The sequence below is a fragment of the Heptranchias perlo genome, chromosome 4, assembly GCF_035084215.1.
Source record: "Heptranchias perlo isolate sHepPer1 chromosome 4, sHepPer1.hap1, whole genome shotgun sequence".
Taxonomy (NCBI): domain Eukaryota; kingdom Metazoa; phylum Chordata; class Chondrichthyes; order Hexanchiformes; family Hexanchidae; genus Heptranchias; species Heptranchias perlo.
Window position 1 is genome coordinate 34,671,154 of NC_090328.1, and position 20,704 is coordinate 34,691,857.

General features: G+C 39.9%; 1 protein-coding gene across 4 annotated transcripts in view; it reads left to right on the forward strand.

The window, feature by feature from the left end:
* The window catches only part of LOC137320861 (zinc finger FYVE domain-containing protein 16-like), a 79,319-nt gene extending 58,869 nt beyond the window's left edge, over positions 1 to 20,450 (forward strand). For 3 of the 4 annotated variants that reach the window (XM_067982771.1, XM_067982772.1, XM_067982773.1), the window contains 8 exons: positions 2,900 to 2,982; positions 4,495 to 4,599; positions 7,763 to 7,910; positions 8,004 to 8,084; positions 10,417 to 10,579; positions 11,297 to 11,402; positions 12,766 to 12,942; positions 16,811 to 20,450. In XM_067982771.1, coding sequence (XP_067838872.1) covers positions 2,900 to 2,982; positions 4,495 to 4,599; positions 7,763 to 7,910; positions 8,004 to 8,084; positions 10,417 to 10,579; positions 11,297 to 11,402; positions 12,766 to 12,942; positions 16,811 to 16,972 — 1,025 coding nt within the window. In that variant the 3' untranslated portion in view covers positions 16,973 to 20,450. Of the gene's footprint in view, positions 1 to 2,899; positions 2,983 to 4,494; positions 4,600 to 4,698; positions 5,097 to 7,762; positions 7,911 to 8,003; positions 8,085 to 10,416; positions 10,580 to 11,296; positions 11,403 to 12,765; positions 12,943 to 16,810 lie in introns of those variants that run through there. The other variant, XM_067982774.1, reaches the window with a different exon arrangement.
* The last annotated feature ends 254 nt before the right edge of the window (positions 20,451 to 20,704 follow it).

The following is a 20,704-nucleotide window of genomic DNA, read 5'->3' on the forward strand; positions in this document are numbered from 1 at the left end:
GGAAAGCAGTAGAGACAGATGAGTGTGTGGGGGCATATTAGTTTTTGGGACCAGTTAGAATGATTGCAGTCTTTTCCAGTCCTGTACTTTCCTATATTTCTCACTACAAGAGTGAAGTTTAACCACCTCTGAGTGTGTAAAATCTTTGAGTACTGTAGCCTGTGTTCTGTGTCATGCTTTTCTGATTGGTTAAATAAGGAACTTAACCATCCTTATTTGCTGAAGTATAGTCATGACGGATCCCACAGAAAAGCAATTAATTAAAATGTTACAGGTCGCTCAATTTTTTTTTTCACTGGTTCCACATGTCATCTTGGATTTCTGACCCAGCTGAGTGTGTATCTTTATTAACAGCAAATGCAGAAATTAAATTTGTGGTAAAATAATTGTCTATGCAGAAAATTGATCATTTAATGTTAGAAGTCACTGATAAGTTAATCTCTTTGATGCCTGGTGCTCGACTTCTGCTTCAGTCTGGGTTGGAAATTTCACCCAAGTCTTGAATGCAGGAGATTTCCAGCTACATTGGATGATTGTGAATGGTGTGTGAGTCAGATGCATTGAAGGAGTAGCAGTTTTTAATCTGTTTCTGTGGAATTATAATATCCACAGTATACCATTTATAACCCACACCCCATGATTGATGGGCAGAAAAGACTCCAACCACTGGGCTAGTGATTTATCGCTATTGTTGACACATTCTATGTGTAAGAGAAGTTGCATCATAGAAGGCAGTGTCCCTCACACTTGTTGATTCCTCCCCTCCGCGCCCCCTCCCCCCAACCCATCTCCTTCAGAGAGACTTCATTTACTTTCAAACTTTAACTTTTTTTTATTATTAAACAAGAATTCAAATTTGGATGAGGAAAGACACACTTTTCTCTCTCTCTCTCTCTCTCTCTCTCAGAATGCAAAAATACCCAACAGGTGTCTAATCGGTATGCTGTCCCTTTTTTCTCAGATACTGCTGTTTTTTAAAAGAAGATTTTGAAAGTTGGCCTCTAAGTTTTCTTTAAACAATTTTGAAAAACAATTGAGCAGAAGTTCAATAAAAAATTCCATTTGTACAGCTGACTGATAATGATTGCAACCTGGGAAATGCTCAGACTGCACAATCCAAATTCAGCACTTGGGGCTGGGAAAACTATCAAGCAACTTGTGGTGTCCCACAGGGATCTGTGTTGGGACCTCAGCTATTCACTGTATTTGTTAAAGACTTCGATGACTAGATAGAGAGCCACATATCCAAGTTTGCTGATGACACAGGCAGCATTGTGGGCAGTGTAGATGGAAGCATAAAATTAGAGATATATTAATAGATTAAGTGGGCAAAACTGTGGCAAATGGATTTCAACGTGGGCAACTTTGAGGTCATCCACTTCGGACCTAAAAAGGATCGATCAGAGTACTTTCTAAATGGTGAAAAGCTCAGAACAGTGGAGGTCCATAGAGACTTAAGGGTCCATGTGCATGGATCATTAAAATGTTGTGGACAGGTACAGAAAATAATCAAAAGGCTAATGGAATGCTGGCCGTTATATCTAGAGGACTAGAATACTAGGGGGTAGAAGTTATACTACAGCTATACACAGCCCTGGTTAGACCGCACCTGTTCAGTTCTGGGCACTGCACCTTAGGAAGGATATATTGGCCTTGGAGGGTGTGCAGCATAGATTTACTAGAATGATACCCGGACTCCAAAAGTTAAATTATGAGGCAAGATTACACAAACTAGGGTTGCATTCCTTGAAATTTAGAAGATTATGGGATGATTTGATCGAAGTTTTCAAGATATTAAAGGGAACTGATAGGGTCAATAGAGAGAAACTATTTCCACTGGTTGGGGAGTCTAGGACTAGGGGTCATGGCCTAAAAATTAGAACCAGGACTTTCAGGGGTGAAGTTAGGAAATACTTCTACACGCAAAGGGTGGTAGAAGTTTGGAACTCTCTTCCGCACAGGGCAGTTGATGCTAGCTCAATTGTTAATTTTAAATCTGAGATTGATAGATTTTTGTTAACCAAAGGTAATAAGGGATATGGAGCTAAGGCGGGTATATGGAGTTTGGTCACAGATCAGCCATGATCTCGTTGAATGGCGGAACAGGCTCGAGGGGCTAAATGGCTTACTCCTGCTCCGATGTTCCAAAGTCCAAGCCCAGGCTTTCAGGCAAGACTTCAAGTAAAAACTTCAGTGAAGGCATTAAAAGACACAATAGATAATTCAAAGAATAGATTATTAAATTTTAATAGTTGCACAATATATATTAATTTTTCTTGAAACCTTATTTTGGATGTGAGGAATTTCAGTTACCTTGGGGACAAAACATACGGAGTGATTTGTGGGTAAAGATAAAACAGCACCATGTGGTGGTGTTACAAGGAACTGTTAACAGGTCAGTGATGAGATTAACATTGGCAATCGTATGCAATGCCAGTAGCTGACGTTCTAACAAGTGTCACTAGGAATTTAACATCTACCAATGGACATTTTAACATAAAAATCTCTGTAGGAATATTTGTAGCGTTTTTCAATTGAATGTGTGCCTCACGTACCCATTTTAATATTAGATGGTGTAAATAACTGAAAATAAATTCTGGGGAGGGAACTAAATTTCTTCCACTAAAGCTAGTTGCCCTATATCAGCATAGATAACGTGTAATAGTTTTATCTCGTGCCAGTCATGATGCTTGTGTAAAAGTGTTATGTTACAACGATGATCAAGTTACTGTTGTTTAGGTCACCACAGGACCATGGTAAGCATCCTAAACCATACTTCAAATTTCAGTTATCTGTAGCAATGGCACGGGGACCTATCTATATTGTTGTTTTCAATATTTTTATTCTAATGTTCTAGCCACCAAAATTGTTTTTAATTAGTACATATTTTCATTTGCAGTTTATCCTTGTCCTTTAATGAGTGTCCGATTCCGTAAAGCACTCTTTGGCGAAACAGGTCACACCATCATGAATTTGCTAGCAGTAAGTGTGCTGGTTTATATTCTATTTTCTGTGCTTCCTCCCTACCACCTTCTCTCCTCTCATACATAAACATTTTTATGTTAATGCAAGAATGGACGGGCTGATCCCTGTTCCTGGTCTTTGGAAGTCCAGAATACAAAATTGTACAAATTCAACACCAATAGATAGACACACTCAAGGCTGGAAGGATGTGTCGAAACAGAATGCTCATACATTTGCAATTGGAGATACTCTCCTGGCCGGCGTCAAACGAAGGGTGAAACCTATTAGAATGTTGCAGAGACTTCTCCGGGTGTTATAAAGCAATAATCCATTCTAACTTGTAAATTATCCTATTACAGTGTGATATACAAGTTCATTACCCTTCCGCAGCCACTCTGGCACAAAAATGGTAATGGGTAAACTTTTGGAGACCATAATACAGGGCAAAACTTAATACTCGCCTTAGAAAGACTTGACTTAATTAAGTCAACGTCTGAAAATTTAATAGAGTTCTTTGAGGCAATAACAGTGCATTGATTAAAAAAATTGCAGTGGACGTTGTGTATATGGATTTGCATAAGATGCTGCATAGAAGGCTTTTTGCTAAAATTAAGGTTTTAGAGGAAAGGTGGCAATGTGAATAGGAAGCTTTCTAATGGACAGAAAGCAAGAAGTTGTGGTTAGTGGAGGTTTTTCAGACTGAAGGGATGTAAATAATGATGTGTCTCCTCCAGGGGTCAGACCTAGTTGTGTGTGTGAATTTAGACTTGGATATGGGGACACTAAACATTTGCAGACAACACAACAATAGGGAGTATGATTATTTTGAGGACTGTAAGCAACTTTTTTTTTTATTCGTTCATGGGATGTGGGTGTCGCCGGCAAGGCCAGCATTTATTGCCCTTGAGAAGGTGGTGGTGAGCCTCCGCCTTGAACCGCTGCAGTCCGTGTGGTGAAGGTTCTCCCACAGTGCTGTTAGGAAGGGAGTTCCAGGATTTTGACCCAGCAACGATGAAGGAACGGCGATATATTTCCAAGTCGGGATGGTGTGTGACTTGGAGGGGAACGTGCAGGTGCAGGTGGTGGTGTTCCCATGTGCCTGCTTCTCTTGTCCTTCTAGGTGGTAGAGGTCACTGGTTTGGGAGGTGCTGTTGAAAAAGCTTTGATGAGTTGCTGCAGTGCATCCTCTGGATGATACACACTGCGCCGGTGGTGAAGGGAGTGAATGTTTAGGATGGTGGATGGGGTGCCAGGAGGACATGGGTTAGTAGATTGGACAAGTGAAGAGCTTTACTAAAATTGAGTCCTGGGAGGCTTTATTTATGAAGAAAGCCTTGAGAAATAGGAGTTTTTTTCCCATCAGAATAGGTTAAGAGGAGATCTTATGCAGGTATTCAAAATTAGGTTTCAAGAGAATTTTGCGCTGATCCGTATTGATGAAAAGTATTTTTGATCAAAACTGTTTTTCTAAGTGCTTCTTAGTTGAAATTTTGCCATTCATGTTCAAGTTTTTCTTTCTATTCCTCGCAGGATCTTCGAAATTACCAATATACTCTGGCCACAATTGAGGGTTTAATGCTTCTTGTGGAGATGGGAAAAAGCTCTATTAAAATCCCTAAGAGAAGGTACAATGAGGTTAGTAATGAGAATCAAACTGAACCACATCTGATTGCTAAACACCTGTAGGAAGAAAAGTTAAGTTTTTGAAATGTTTTCTTTGTATCCATTACCAAGTGATTGTGAGTAGGAGGATGAAAGATCAAAACTTACATTCCTGGCAAGGTCGTGAATGTTGAAAGTGGGAGATGATGACCTGACTAACTCTCCGATTTTGCTGCACTTTCACTTGAGTATGGAAACCCTACAACATAGCATTGAGTAGAACAACTTGCAATTGTAAAAATGAAACCAAACAGTACAATATATGTCTAAAACATTTTGTTGAATGCTGTTCTCGAACACCTGTAAGGTTGCCGATTACATTAGCTTGTTCCAGGAGTCTCCCAAAAGGAGCGGTATTCAGACCGTTTGTTTAAAAATGTGAAAATTTGCTTGTGATTCAATTCTGGTACATCTCCTAGCCCCTGTGTGTTTCCATTTTTTCAGGAAAATAAACTGGAAGTCCATTAAAACTGTGTATTTCTTGTGTGATTTTTTTAAAAATTCCTACTCAAATTAAATGGTTATTTAATTACTGCTATTAGAAGTGTTACTTGGGTGATTGCAAAATACTTTCCCCTTTATGAGAAGGATATTTTGAGGGCAATCAATTCTCCATCAGATCACCATTTTGCCAATGATCAATTAGGCAAGGCGTACTTCATAGTGATAACAATTGTATGTTCAATCTACTTGTGGTTTTAAACTGTCATCCTTCCAATTTCTGTTGTCAGATTTTTTTTTTAAATTTTGAAATTATAAAACGGAATTTGAGTTCTGATGAAGGATCTATGCCTAAAACCTATCTTGGATGCTTATGAACTGAAATGCATTTTTTCAAATGTAGTTCTCTGTTTCTGTATAGCCGTGCATTTTAAAGTCATAATACTTGTTTAATTCTTTCCTTTTTTTTCTGTGTTAAACTACCTAACCTGCTCAAACTTCCGCCAACTGGCCTGACCACATTCACTAATTACAATCCAGTGCTCGCAGATGACATCTACCACACCAACTTTGGAACCCCCTTATCTGGTTACCAAGTAGGCATTGATCTGTAATCAAAACATCAACCTGACTTCAGCCCTCAAGGCAGGCCTAAACTCATGACTGCCAGACTGTTTACTTCCGCTCATAAAACTCCAACTAAAAGGACTTCCTTAGCTACGCCTCTGCTACTTGCTCTGGAACTTTTGATTATTTCTACTTTATCCATTCATATGCTCATTTTGGCTGCCATCCACTCAACCCCTTTCCAATCTTTGTGCAACATGACCCCCCTCGGCCCGCCTACCACCATCTCCCATAACCATCCCAGAATCAAGTTCTTCCTTCCAGAATAAACCTATGGCTTCCCTTTGCTCCACCCTATATGTCCTGTGCCATTCTTGTAGTGGTATCCATTGCTGGCTTTCTGAGCTGCAACACCACTCGCTTCATCTCTCAAAACTAACCTCGTTGTCCCCAGGCCCCCAGTTACCTGTCATGGCAGTGATGTGGCACTTGACACCAGGTCCCATCTCAGCCCCTTTTTTTTTCTGGCTGCTTTTCTGCATTTGAGCATCTCTCCCTCTTCCATCCCTCCACTTAAGTTCTTGTGTACCACACTCTCTCCTGCTAGCTCCACAGTGACTTCCCTGGAAAGATCTCCTTTCTTCTCTCCTCCTCTGTGAACCTCTCCACCAGGCAATTCCTCATCCTGAGTTACACCCAAATTCCCCTCGCATCCTCCCCTGACTTCTGACTTCTCTGCCCTCTTGTACTGGCCTGCCACATAAAGTGCCCCACCCACAACCACTCCCTTAATCTCTCCATCACATATGACCTCATTACCGTCAGTCCTTAGGGCTGTCTCTGACCACTTCCTTGTCTCATTACCATCCATCTCTCCTTGCATACTTCCAATTCCACTATCCTCCGTCCATGCCCATTGGAAAATAAATTTCCGCCCAGTATCTCTATTTCCCCCCTTCACCCCAGCAGCTTCCTACACACTTTCTAAACTCTTAAACTCTCTCTTCTCTGGCTTTCCACTTGTCAAGACACAAGCCACAGACATGAGCGCACTAGATGCATGACTAAATCAAAGTCATCCCCCACCAGACTGACTCAACAATGTCGAGCATTACTGTGTTTCCTTCTCTACAGCCAAATTCTGCTGCTACTGTAAGGTCATCCTGAAGGGTAAGGAAAATCACAACTGCTTTTCTCCATGGCAAACCACATTCTGCTGCGGCCACCACTCCCCTGATTCTGACCACCTCTGCCCTATCTCGCCTCAACAATGCTGAAACAGTTTTTCACCTGAAAATTCTTTTTTTAAAGCTTTCCTTGCTGGCACCCAACCTTGTCTTCCATAAATTACAAATCCTCAAATTCTGCCACCTGAATTCTGTCCTGCACTAGGTCCCATTTGCCTATAGGCCCCATTCTGGCTACCTTGCTGACCAACTCTGGCTCCCTATCACCCAACACATCTCATTTATAGTTTTCATCCTTAACTGCAAGTCCCTGAACAACCTCCTCCAGCCTTGCCCTCTGTATGGTCCTCTAACTCTGGCCTCCTGTGCAACCCCTCTTCCTCCACTCCATTTGGTGGTAGAACCTTCAGCCGTGTTGACTATACTCTCCAACAACTACTACTACTTCCCTTCTACCCGCCCCCACCCTGGCATGTGCACCCATAACCTTAAGCTATTAAAAGCTTTCTCAAAATCCATCTTTTCGACCAAACTTTGTCACTTCTCCCTAGCTCCCCGCAAAGGCTTGGTGTTTGCTCCTTTCTTCCCCTGAAGCTCATTGGAATGTTTTCCTATGTTTAAAGTTACTAAATAAATGCAATCTTATTATTTAATATGCACAGACTTAGCCTTTGTACAAATTATATGGCACAGGAAAACCCCACTAATTCCTTAATCTCTTCATACTGGCTTAGCTAGTAATATTTTCACAACTTTATTTCTCTCTCTTTCTTGCATATGCTTTATTTTCTTGGATTTCCTTTATCTGTAAGCCCATGTTTCATTCGGTAGCTTAGCTTCACATCCTTTCTGTATTGGAGTAGAGTGTCAGAACTGGTGATGATTCATGCCTACCAAGAATAATTGATGTCATTTAAAGATTGCCTGTTCCTATTTCTCAGGTCATGAAAGTAGTAACCTCTTCAAATGAACATGTGATTACCATGGGGACATGTTTTAGTTTGGATGCTGACTCACACCTGGTCTGCATACAGAATGATAAAAATTATCAAACACAGGCAAACACTATTGCTGGGAAGTCTAGGAAAGGTAACTGCATGATTGTTTTTTTGCTTTAGTGGAAATTGAGGGAACACTGCAAAGGTCAATGTTAAGTGATTTATGTTTTTCTGTGTGCTGTAGTTACAGGAGCCTCTTTTGTGGTGTTTAATGGAGCTCTGAAAACCACTTCGGGGTTTATCGCTAAATCCAGTATAGTGGAAGGTAAGAAAACAAATAGTTATAAACAAAGCTGGTGTCTGTAAGAACATGAGGAAAGTCCAGTTGAGGAAAGATCAGTCAGACTGTTGCATCTCGTGGCCTTAGTACATTTAATTCTTTCATTGTGTCCCATTGCATTTTGAATGGCTGAATATTTGCCACTACTGCTTTGCTTCACCGATTATTGAAAGGAATGATTATTTAGAATAAAACAACAACTTGCATTTATATAGCATCTTTAACGTAGTAAAATGTCCCACGGCACTTCACAGGAGCGATATCAAACAAAATTTGACACCAGGGAAAGAGCATGGGAATGGGACCAATTGGATAGCTCTTTCAAAAAGCCGTCACAGCCACAATGGGCAGAATGGCCTCCTTTGCTGTACCTACTTTGATACTGAGCCACATGAGATTTTAGGTTAGGTGACCAAAAGCTTGATCAGAGGTAGGTTTTAAGGAGCACCTTTAAAGGAGGAGAGAGAGGCAGAGAGGTTTAGGGAGGGAATTCCAGAGCTTGGGGCCTGGGCAGCTGAAGGCACGGCCGCCAATGGTGGAACAATTAAAATTGGGGATGCACAAGAGGCATGAATTGGAGGAGCGCAGAGATCTCTGAGGGTTATAGAGCTGCAGGAGGTTACAGAGACAGGGAGGGGCGAGGCCATGGAGGGATTTGAAAACAAGGATAAGAGTTTTAAAATCAAGGTGTCCCAGACTGGGAGCCAATGTAGGTCAGCGAGCACAAGGGTGATGGGTCAACGGGACTTGGTGCGAGTTAGAATATGGGCAACAGAGTTTTGGATAAGCTCAAGTTTATGGAGGGTGGAAGATGGGAGGCCAGGTAGGAGAGCATTGGAATAGTCAAGTCTAAAGGTAACAAAGGCCTGGTTTCAGCAGCAGATGAGCTGAGGCAGCGGCGGAGACAGACGATGTTACGGGATGCTGTGGGAAGGTAGCAGAGTTATAGGATTAGTTTTGGATTATTCTAGCAAAGAGCCAGCACAGCCATGGTGGGCTAAATGACCATCTCCTATGCTGTAAATATCTATGCCTCTTGGTCTCTGTTCCAAATTTTATCTCTTCACTGATTTGCATTCATGTTCTCTGGTTCTCCTTGCTTGTAATTATGGTATTTTATTCTGCGGTTTTAAAACTGATACGGAAGTGTTTTGGGCATTAATAAGTTGAATAAAAGTAATGGTGAAATTAACTTTGTTAACTCTGCTGCACTGTTTACAGTATGTAATGAATCATTTTTATCATAATTAGTAGCTCACTAATTTGCATGGTAGTCAAACTATTTTTTTGTGTTGTAGTGGATGCAGTAGTCAATACTGTGGGCTTTTTCATGTGTTAGCACAGTGTTTTATAATAGATACCATTTTTAAAAAATCTCTCTTGCTCTCCCTTTGTTCCCTCCCCCCACCCCCCAAACAAACTGCATTTACCAGGAATTTTAAATTTCAACATAAGGAGAACTGTGCTTTTTATTATTAGGAAAGGATTAAATGGGTTCACACATACTCTGATAAAAATTGATTGGAAAAATTTAAAAATCAAAGTATTTTTCAATATATTGTAAAAACCAAAGATCAAGAAACTTAGTTTTAACTCTCAATAGTTTAGTAAATATGTGATAAGCTTAGAAACACCATATATGTTAAATACATTTTCTGTGGACATCCACTTTGTAATCATCAGAGATTGCCAGTCTATATTTTAAGCTTAATGTCTGGGTTTCCAACCTGAACTAAATATGATGTGTTCTTACCTACAACACAGCATGTGATTTTTTTTTTTAACAAAGTTGGGGTGGGGGGAGAAAGGAGAAAGCCACCAAGGTTAATGACAAACGGTATTACTTTTTAAATCTGTGTAGCTTTATCTCTGTGCTGGTGTGCACTCCATGGCAAATAAATTCCAGTTTGTGCTTGTAGATGGTGTTTCTAATTTCAGTTTCTCGTCCCCTGCACCCCTAACACTTGTTAGACAAGCAGTTAGTCACAGTGTAGTGGTAAATATGAAATTTTCAAATTGAGTTGTGATTTCTTCTTCTATGGAGACAAATAACTGCTAACATCAATCAAGCTTAATGCAAACATCTGCTTATTGTGATGAAATTTTAACTTTCCAACAAATCAAAATTATTCAAATCTTTTTGTATCTTGGGCCACAAATTGCTCCAGAAAAATTCCATACTACCCTGTATTTGTTTTGAAAATTGTACAGTAGTTTTGGGTCAGACTTGAGGGCCTGGTTTCTGCTTCCTGATCTATAGATCAGAAATTCTTTTAATTTTTCCCATTCCTTTATTGGGATTGATTCCTGATTTTAGATGGACTTATGGTGCAAATTACCCCAGAAACCATGGATGGCTTAAGACGAGCTCTAAGGGAAAAGAGAGACTTTCAAATCGTTTGTGGAAAAATGGATTCAGATGACAGAAGAGAATTTGTAAATATTCAGTGGGTGGATGGTGACGAACCTGTGAATAAAGGGTATGATTCTTGGTGTCATAGTAATCTTTTGAACAAAACTAACCTATTTGTGATGTAATTCATCTGCAAAATAGTCTTCCTGTAAAATGTCAACCAACTTTTGAAGGTAGAGATTCATAAAACATTTTATAGTCTGTGATATTCTTGGTGTGACTTTTGTAATTGGGGTATAACCAAAATCAGTTACAGGCTTCAAGATCCCACTTAAGTATTGCATTGTTTGAAGTTCTGGCAGAGGAAGGGACTAGTGAGATTTTGGCTTTAGATGGGTCTGATCAGCCAGGGGAACTAAAAAAGGGGGGCAAATACCAGATGGAGCTTCAAAGCTGTTTTGGTCACTTTGCACCATTGTATGGCATACTGAGGCATTTACAAATGATGTTATGTAACTGTCCACTGGAAGATGCAAGAAAATGGGATGTTGTAACTTAGTCTTTCTATGCTCCACCACAGTGACCTCCATTCAGCACCTTCCTTGATGACGTGGGTGGGAGGAGGCTCATGTGGAGCATGAACATGGACCTGTTGGGCCGAATGGCCTCTTTCTGTCCTGTACATTCTATGTAATGTTCTACAATTTGGTCTTGCAATTTCCTATTGAATAGCGCATTGAGATTTGATTTTTTAAACTTGTCATTTTGTGCTATAAATTTTCAAGTACCTGATTTTTTTTTAATGATTTACTGTTAAAGTAACTGTGTTAAAATTCCACTTCAGTGTTATAAGCCCTGTTGATGGACGGTCCATGGAAGACGTTCCTAGCATCAAAATCTTGCAGGAAAATGAATTTGACACGGATGGCATTGTTGTAAAGTGTACAGAGGTTAGTGTGGCCATTTTATTTGGAGCTGTATGACAAAGGCCTCCAGAGAATGCACAGTGGAACAGTGTGTTTGTGTGTGTTCTATCCCTTTCCACCCTCGATACATTTACCAAATTAATTATTGCTCTGGGCAGTGTTTCCCTGAGAAAAGTAATGATGTAGCTGGTTTCTGACTTTGTAGTGAGGTTTTGTGGCTCACTTGGGTGTTGTAAAGCCCATTCTACTTTTCTTCACAAATTTTTAGGAAATACTGTGTTGAGGTGAGCTATATAGAATTATTACCAGGATTGCATAATTGCCTGCATGCTGGTTTTAAGCATGCTAAGTGAGCAATGATTAGTGATTGCTATAACTTCAATTTTAATAACTAATGAATAAACATCCATTGAAATTGATCCACCCCTACACTGACTAGCAGATTTAACAAGCTATAAAATACTCTGTTCTGGCATCTGATGTTTAACAACATGAATTTTTTGTAGTTTGAAGCACTAAAAAAACACTAACTCTGGTAATTCAGCAATAATAATGTATCTGAAATAATGTTGCAAAAGAACATGTTTTATTGAGGGACAGCTGTATATACAAGTACAGTCCTCACTGCTTATAGCGAGCATGTTTGTGCAAATGCGACTTGCCCTCTATACACAATACAACTTTGTAGCGCTATTACTATATAACAAGAATGTTCCTGCTTTGTTGTTTCCAGCTCCACTCTGACTTGCAGCTTTATTTAAATTGCAGTCAGGGCTTAGTACAAACTGTAACCCCATACCACTTACACAAATGGTAATTTCACATTGATGAGGTGTCATTTATTTACTTATGGTGCACTGAATACAAGAACAAACATAACGAGGCGCGAACTAGTGAGTAAGCACAGCTGTTTCTGCCCGAAATAAACAGAGCTATAACTATAACCGGCAACTTTGAAATCGACATTAATGCAAATAGATAATGGTTATTGCTTTTTGGCCGATATAAGCGACGCCCCATTTTAAACTTGGACGTTATAAGTAGTGGGAACTGTACAACACTTGGTCCTCCTGAGATAACCAGATGAAAAATGTAACTTTTCTTTGTATAAAACTTTTTCGAGACAATATTAAAACTTGCAACACAATCTTAATTAATTAAAATCCTGTGTAAGGCTATTTTTGTACTTGAGTGGTTATAGTACTATAAAGTTTATTAGGCTGCTAATCTGAACCATGACTGTCTCTCGATCACTATGCTATTATAACAAGTATTCTAGTATATCTTATGAGACTGGAAGTGCCACTGATGTTAAGAAACTACAGCTTTGGTGCAAGTGTACAGCCATAATCATTAAACTTAATGCATGCATTGAATATTATTCTAGGTATTCTATTTGCAAAGAAATCATGATCCACTCAGTCCTAGCATTCCAGCTGCACAGAGCCAACTGACTAAGGAGATTGCCACTGCTTGCTGTGCTGCTCTGTGCCCTCATCTGAAAGCCTTGAAAGAAATCGGAATAAACAAGCTGAGTCTCAGGGTCTCTTTAGAAATGGACAAGGTAAAGAAAGAAAAATGTCACACAACTGTATTTTTGTTAGGGAAAGTGTATATTTTTAACAAGTATTCCCATAAGTATTTGTGTATTATCTATATGTGGAACATGCAAACTCTTTTCTGGTGATCAACTGCAGATTGTGGGGATTTCTTCACCATCCATATTATAGGGCTTTATGAAGGTACATGTGTTAATGAAACAACTTGTGGTCACCTGAATTACAATCTTAATTCTGCAAAAAATGCAAGGTACCAGGTTTAAATCCTTGATTATGATTTGTGTCAAGGTTTAAACCCTTGATTATAATTTGTGTCACTGCAGTATGTGCTTTTAGATAGAATATCCCAGTATATCTGCTCTGGATCTCTTCTCTCCCTCTTCCAACCGTCCCCCTTCCTCTCTTTTTGCTCCCCCCCCCCCTCCCCCCATGTACCTGTTTTGAGTTATTCTACTGTGTCATTTGAGCCTTTTCACACAGCAAAGACTAGGTTAATCCTGCCCTTTTATCGCGTTGGCTCCTTGTCAAAAACTGAAACTCCAAAGAACTAAATTGGAAAAATGACCAGCTCATAAAAATTGTCCACTGAACTTTTTTGCCTCTTTGCCATTTTAGGAAAAAATAAAACATGGATTATCTTTTAGCGCTACTCATTTTGATACTCTGATATGAGTGAAGAAAACAGTGCAAAGGCATGACACTTGTGGCCTTCTCTGCCTCTTTGCCTGGTTTGGTTGATTCTCAAGGGCACTGAGACAAATAGCCTGCTGTGATGTGTTTTATGAATACTTTCGAGGTAGATGCAGAGGAAGGAGGTCATTTGATCTCAACACATCCATCTGGTAAGGTTTTACAGTTCTGCCCTCCCCCGCCCCCCCTCCCAACAGCTGTTTCTTAAATGATTTGAGGGTTTTTGCCTCTACCACACTACTCAACTCAATTTCACGTGTTGACCACTGTGAAGATCTTGCTATGATGTGGAGATGCCAGTGATGGACTGGGGTGTACAAATGTAAGGAATCTTACAACACCAGGTTATAGTCCAGGTTATAGACAGATGTCTTACTGACATCTGTCATAAACTTTCCTGCGCTGCTTTGTTTAGTTTGAAGTAGAAGTCAGAAGTGCCAAGTGGATGATCCTTCTCTGCATCCTCCTAAGGTCTCCACCATCACAGATGCCAGTCTTCAGCCAATTTGATTCACTGCACGTAATATCAGGAAAAGCCTGAGTGCACTGGACATGGCGACAGTTATGGGCCCTGACAACATCCTGGATGTAGTGCTGAAGACCTGTGTACCTGAACTAGCCACCCCCCTAGCTAAGCTGTTCCAGTACAGCTACAACACTAGCATCTACCCGACAATGTGGCAAATTGCCCAGGTATATCTTGCCCACAAAAGGCAGGACAAACCCAACTTGGCCAATTACCATTCTATCAGCCTACTCTCAATCATCAGGAAAGTTATGGAAAGAGTTGACAACAGTGCAATGAAGTGGCACCGATGCTTAGTTTGGGTTCTGCCAGAACCACTCAGCTCTAGACCTCTTCACAGCCTTGGTCCAAACATAGATACGAACCAAATTCCAGAGGTGAAGTGAGACTGATTACCATGACATCGGCATTGACCGAGTGTAGCGCCACTGTGCCCTAGTAAAACTGAAGCCAGTGGGGATCAGGGGGAAAACTCTCCAATAGCTGGAGTCATACCTGGCACAAAGGAAGATGGTTGTGGTTGTTGGAGGCCAATCATCGCAGCCCCAGGACATCAGTTCAGGTGTTCCTCAGGGCAGTGTCCTAGGCCCAACTACCTTGAGCTGCTTCATCAATGACCTTCCCTCCATCATTAGATCAAAAGAAGGACTGTATTCTCCTTGTTCAGCTCCATTTACAATTCCTCAGATAATGAAGCAGTCCATGTTTGCATACAGCAAGACCTGGAAGCATCCAGGCTTGGACTGATAAATGATAAGTAACATTCACATAAGTGCCAGGCAATGATCATCTCCAACAAGGAACAAGGAAGAGCCTAACCACCTCTGCTTAACATTCAGTGGAATTGTCATTGCCCAGTCCCCCACCATCCTGGGAATCATCATTGACCAGAAACTCAATGGGACCAGCTACATAAATACTGTGGCTATTAGAACAGGTCAGAGGCTGGGTATTCTACTGCGAGTGGCTCACCTCCTGATTCCCCAAAGCCTCTCCACCTACGAAGTGCAAGTCAGGGGTGTGATGGAATACTCTCCACTAGCCTGATTGGTGCAGCTGCAACAACACTCGAAGCTCAACACTGTACAGGACAAAGCAATCTGCTTGATTGGCACCCCATCCACTATCCTAAACATCCACCCCTGCCGTACCAAGGCTGCAGTGTGTCCTAACTACAGGATACACTTCAGCAACTCGTCAAGGCTGCTTCAGCTGCACCTCCCAAACCCGTGACCTCCACCGCCCAAAAGGACAAAGGTAACAGGTGCACAGTAACACTATCACCTCCAAGTTCCCCTTGAAATCACACACCATCCCGCCATGGATATATATCGCAGTTCCTTCATCGTCTTTGCATTAAAATCCTGGAACTCCCTACCTAACGACACCATTATGGGAGCACCTTCCCCACACAGACTTCAGCGGGTCAAGGCGGCAGCCCTCTACCACCTTCTCAGGGTAACTAGGGATGGGCAATAAATACCGGCCTTGCCAGCAACTCCCATATCCTGAGTGAATGTTTTTTTAAGTTTGGATTTACCTCTTCCATATCATTTTCTATCTTTTATAGCTCTATGTCACCTTAATTACCTCCTGAATAATGAAAAACCTATGTTTCTCCAGTCTTTCCTCAACTGTCTTCTGACACTAGGGAGCTGAGCCTCGTATTTCTTTTCCTTTTGGGCTTGAAGGTCTCAGAGTACCTTAAGTGTGATCTGATGACAGCACTATATAGTTTAAGCAAACGTCCTCTTGTGTTCCATTGTTTCAGCTCTATAGATCTGGTCTCAACTTCATCCGTAGCTATTTTGACACTATTCATGGAGTGCTTGGGTTTTTTTTTCTATGTTCTGTACTTTATACTTGTCTATATTAAATGTCATCTGCCATAGTTCAATAACAACTACTTGCAATTACATAGCGCCTTTAATGTAGTAAAACGTCCCAAGGTGCTTCATAGTAGCATTATCAAACAAAATTTGACACCGAGCCACATAAGGAGATATTAGGACAGGTGAACAAAAGCCTAGTCAAAGAGGTAGGTTTTAAGGAGGGTCTTAAAGGAGGAGAGAGAGGCAGAATGTTTAGGAAGGGAATTCCAGAATTTGGGGCCCAGACAGCTAAAAGCACGGCCACCATTGGCAGGATGATGGAAATTGGGGATGCGCAAGAGGCCAGAATTGAAGGAGCACAGAGATCTGAGATGTAGGGCTGGAGGAGGTTACAGAGATAGGGAGAGGTGAGGCCATGGGGGATTTGAACACGAGGATGAGAATTTTAATTTTGAGACGTTGCTGGACCGGGAGCCAATGTACGTTAGCGAGCACAGGGATGATGGGTGGACGGGACTTGGTGTGTGGTAGGATAGCAGAGTTTTGGATGAGCTGAAGTTTACGGAGTGTGGCAGTTCCACCCACTTAGATGTTTTATTAAACATTTTTTTCTGGGTTGCTCCAAATTCAACTAGTTTGTATTGAGCTTCTGAATCCAAGGTAATATGAATTTGAAACCTTTGCACTGACTGTGCTGACATAGTAGCCTAGGTAAATGTTCTATAAATAGCTAGATAATTCAATGATGTGAATTTAAAAATAGTACTTTGGGTTTCTCCAGATTTTAGGGTATTTGATGCTCTTGTATCTATCTCTGTATTACAGGTTGAGTATCAAGCAGGATCAAGGGGCCAGCTTCTTCCACAACACTACATGAATGACCTGGATAGTGCTTTAATCCCAGTAATCCACAGTGGGAGCTCTTATGCCAGCAGTGGTCCTCTAGAGATGGAATTATTCTTCTTCATCCTGGAAAGCCTAGTCTGAAGAGGCAGGAAAGTGTAAATTTTAAGGATCCCATTAGCACAGAATTTTCCTTAATTCCTGGAAGCAGCATCGAAAAATACTGAAGTTTTGCAAAATGTTTGTCTGCTCCAGTGACTTCATTAAGAGGAGACAATTATCCAGTGTGTGAGCTAACCTTGTTTCACAGGTGCTGTGCTAAATTGCACATTTAGTTGCAGGTCAGTCTCTCTCTTAGGCCACGTTTCAGTCTGTACAGTGAAATGGTTTGAGTTCCCAATCAGAGCCCATCTGTGTTTAATGGTACAATCCTCATTCAGAATCTCAGGCATGAAATCTGCTTGCTCAAAGTTATGTGGAGCTCCAGGTTTTGTTGTCCCCATTGTGGATACTTGCAATACCGCAGCCATGGGTCATTAGCTGGATTGCGTTTTAAGTACAAAAAATAAAAGTTCCACAATTTTTCTTAAGTCCACAAGAACATACTAGCACTAATTTAATCACATTTCAAAGCATTCAATGGCCACTATCTGTCAAGTTTACACCAAGTTCTCGTTAAAAGTTTGGAGAATAATAACTTCAAAGGTAAATTGGTACAATAGTGCTTAGAACATTTTTTTTTTAAACTAACAAGATTCTGAGATGTGCTGTAATTGAGGAAGGTAGCACATAACTAGCTGAAAACAACTTGATCACAAATGGAATTTGAGTCATTGTGCATAGATTCTATAATTGTTGTTTAACCCTTCCTAAATGCTGTGTAGCTAAAGATGGATGAATCAGAAAGGGAAGAGTAACAAGCCATATGTTTTTAAAGACTTGCACAACAGTTTATTTTGTGAATAAAAAAATGTGTAACACAGTCAGAACTTTGGAGCTATTTCAAGGAGAGTTGGTGATTGAAAGATGTTTCAGAGCTGCTAAGCATATTAAATTGGGAATGAGGCACACCAGCACATGCACATTTTTAAACAATATCCTATGGTGGCTGGGAATGTTGCAGATTTTTAAAAGTCCTTCAGGCATTGCACTTCATGTGTATGAAGTGGCTATATTCTGCTTAGGATGGCACCATCTGTGTAGAGAGAATAACGCTGTGCACGAGGGCAAGCTATTAATTGTCATTTGCCATTTGGAAAATGTTGGCAATTACTTACAGTTGTGGCCTCCTTCAGCCCAATAAAGCACAAAATAACAGGAACCACTCTGGAAACAGTTTTGGTAAAACAAATGGAATCTGCCAACCAGTATTACTTTTGATTCGTGATACATCCTTGAGGTATGATCCGTTCAGTAAGCCATAACAGGAATGTTGATCCATATCTTATTCTGCTTTAGCATATTTCATGCATCTGAGATTCCTATCTGAGGATCTGAACCTGTAAAATAATGAATTATGTTCCTTAATGACCTTTATGTACATTGACTCTTTTTTATAACAGCAGCAAATAGAAATGTTTTCATAGATTTGTTTACAAAAGATTTACACTGATATAGCGGAATGCGCAGTAACTCGTAGTGACTTTATGGCTGCGGCTTAAATTTTCAGGAACGCTTGAAGCAATTAAAATAGTATTTCCAGCATACTTATCTTTCTTACCTTTTTTATTGGTTTTATAAAAGGGGGTAAAAATTATAGTTTCAAATAAAATATAATCAATTTCAGAACAGTTACGGGAACACTAAATCAGCTTAAAGTTTTGAAGTTGATGAACAGCTAATGTTGAAAAAAAAAGCAGGCAGTACATAGACTTTTGGGTACAGTAGCTGTATCCTGGAGTCTGTAATAGGTGTTTAGCTAAGGTTAGAAATGTGCAATTTCCCTACCATAGGACACGTGGACCTATACTCCTTTGAGTCTCTGAAAAGTGTTAAAATGTATATTATTTGCCTAATTTCTTATTGTAGGTTTTGTATTCAATTACACATCTGTAAAATCTAATTCCTATCTCTCCAAATACAATGTTTTGCTTTTTACTGCCAATACACAGGGATAGATGTGTCTGCACTTGCCATTCAAACCTCTTCAAAGCCATATGCTTGATAGGTCAAAGTAATAAAATGTGCTGCACATAACAGGTGCATCAGGTAGTATTTTTTTTCTAATGTATAAACAAAATCAAATTGCAGTCTCCATGAACGTTAGAGTTTAAAACCCATTGATCTGCATCTTGAAAAATGGTAAATCATTAATTTCCTGCATATTTTTATTTATATGTATCCTTGTATATTTATGATGGAAAATAAATCACTAGAAAATTAAGGCGATCTAATTCAGTTGCCAGCTTTTACAGTTTTGAAATGGATGAGGATAAGAACAGTATTGGTTTCAAATAGAGGGGAAGCCCAGAAAGCATGACTGTACACATAGCAGTGTGAAGATTGAGATGGGGAGGGTTGCTGCAAAATTTTTAGATGTCGGACTCAATTTTAAAATCCATTGCCTTATGGGTTTTGTGTGATCTTTTTGTGTGTGTGTGTGTGTGTGTGTGTGTGTATATTTTTTGTTCTAGAATAGGCATTGTCTGATGTCATGTTTCAAACTTCTGTAATCAAAAAAGCTAGCCACAGATATGTTTTGTGTATTACTATGAGATTTATGGCAAGAGCCATAAAATGAGATTAAAGCAGTACACTCTTCTACTATAATATTTAAGTAAAAGTTTGCATAATTCTAAGCTTTTATTATGCATCAAATATCCATATACTTTAAAATTGCCTATTTGCTGCAGTCACAATAGATTATGTTTCAATCCATTATAGCTTATCACAACACATATTATAGTTTCTGGGTAAGTGCTATTATAAATTTTACCTGTAGATCACCTGAGTTTAGTTTTCTAAGCCTTTTAAAGATACCCATTTTGGCTTTTTCCATGGTGCTCTGTTCTACATGTAATATTTTTTGAAGTAGACATGATTCGAGGGAATTCTTCTGGAGCATGTTTTGCATATATTGATGCTGGTGGAATTGGTCTGTTTAGAGATTAATGGGGATTTTTTTTTCAATCCTTTGCCTACTTCCTATGTAAATAGTCAGAGACTGGAAGTGCAATGAAAAACCTACTCTAGGGATTGTGGAGTAGATGTGTTCCAAAGGAATCCATTGTCATCTTGCCTCATCCACTGAAGTAAGTGGAAGGCATATAGACCTCCGGAGGAAGGAACCCAGTTGGCCTGAATATTTAGAAAGGTTAAAGTGATTTCCATGCAGCTCTTGTTCACTATTACATTCTTCCTTGAAAGGTCTTCAGTTTGCAACCTCTGACATATTTAGAGAGTATGTAAATGATTGTCAGTTTGTCATTTCATAAGTGAAGACGACCAATGATCCAGAAGCCAATCACAATGAACCACAAAAGGTGTTCCTAGTTATTACATTTATTCAACATCTCTCTTGTGCAATGAAAAACACATTAATATATTATGCAAAGAATGAAATGACTGAAACATTCATTTTTAATGTCTGAATAATAAAACTATATTGCAGCCTAGTACATAAGCATGTTGTGGAATTTTATGCATTTTGAAATAAATTCTTCCTGAAGGCATTTTCTGACAGAGTGGGGAAAAAAACAAAAGGAGCATTATCCCTTTATGGATTTGTAGCTATTTAATAATAGTGATCTTGTGCTTTTACTTGCAGAGCAGTTCTGTGGATATAAGAACATAAGAAATAGGAGCAGGAGTAGGCCAATTGGCTCTTCGAGCCTGCTCCGCCATTTAATAAGATCATGGCTGATCTGATCCTAACCT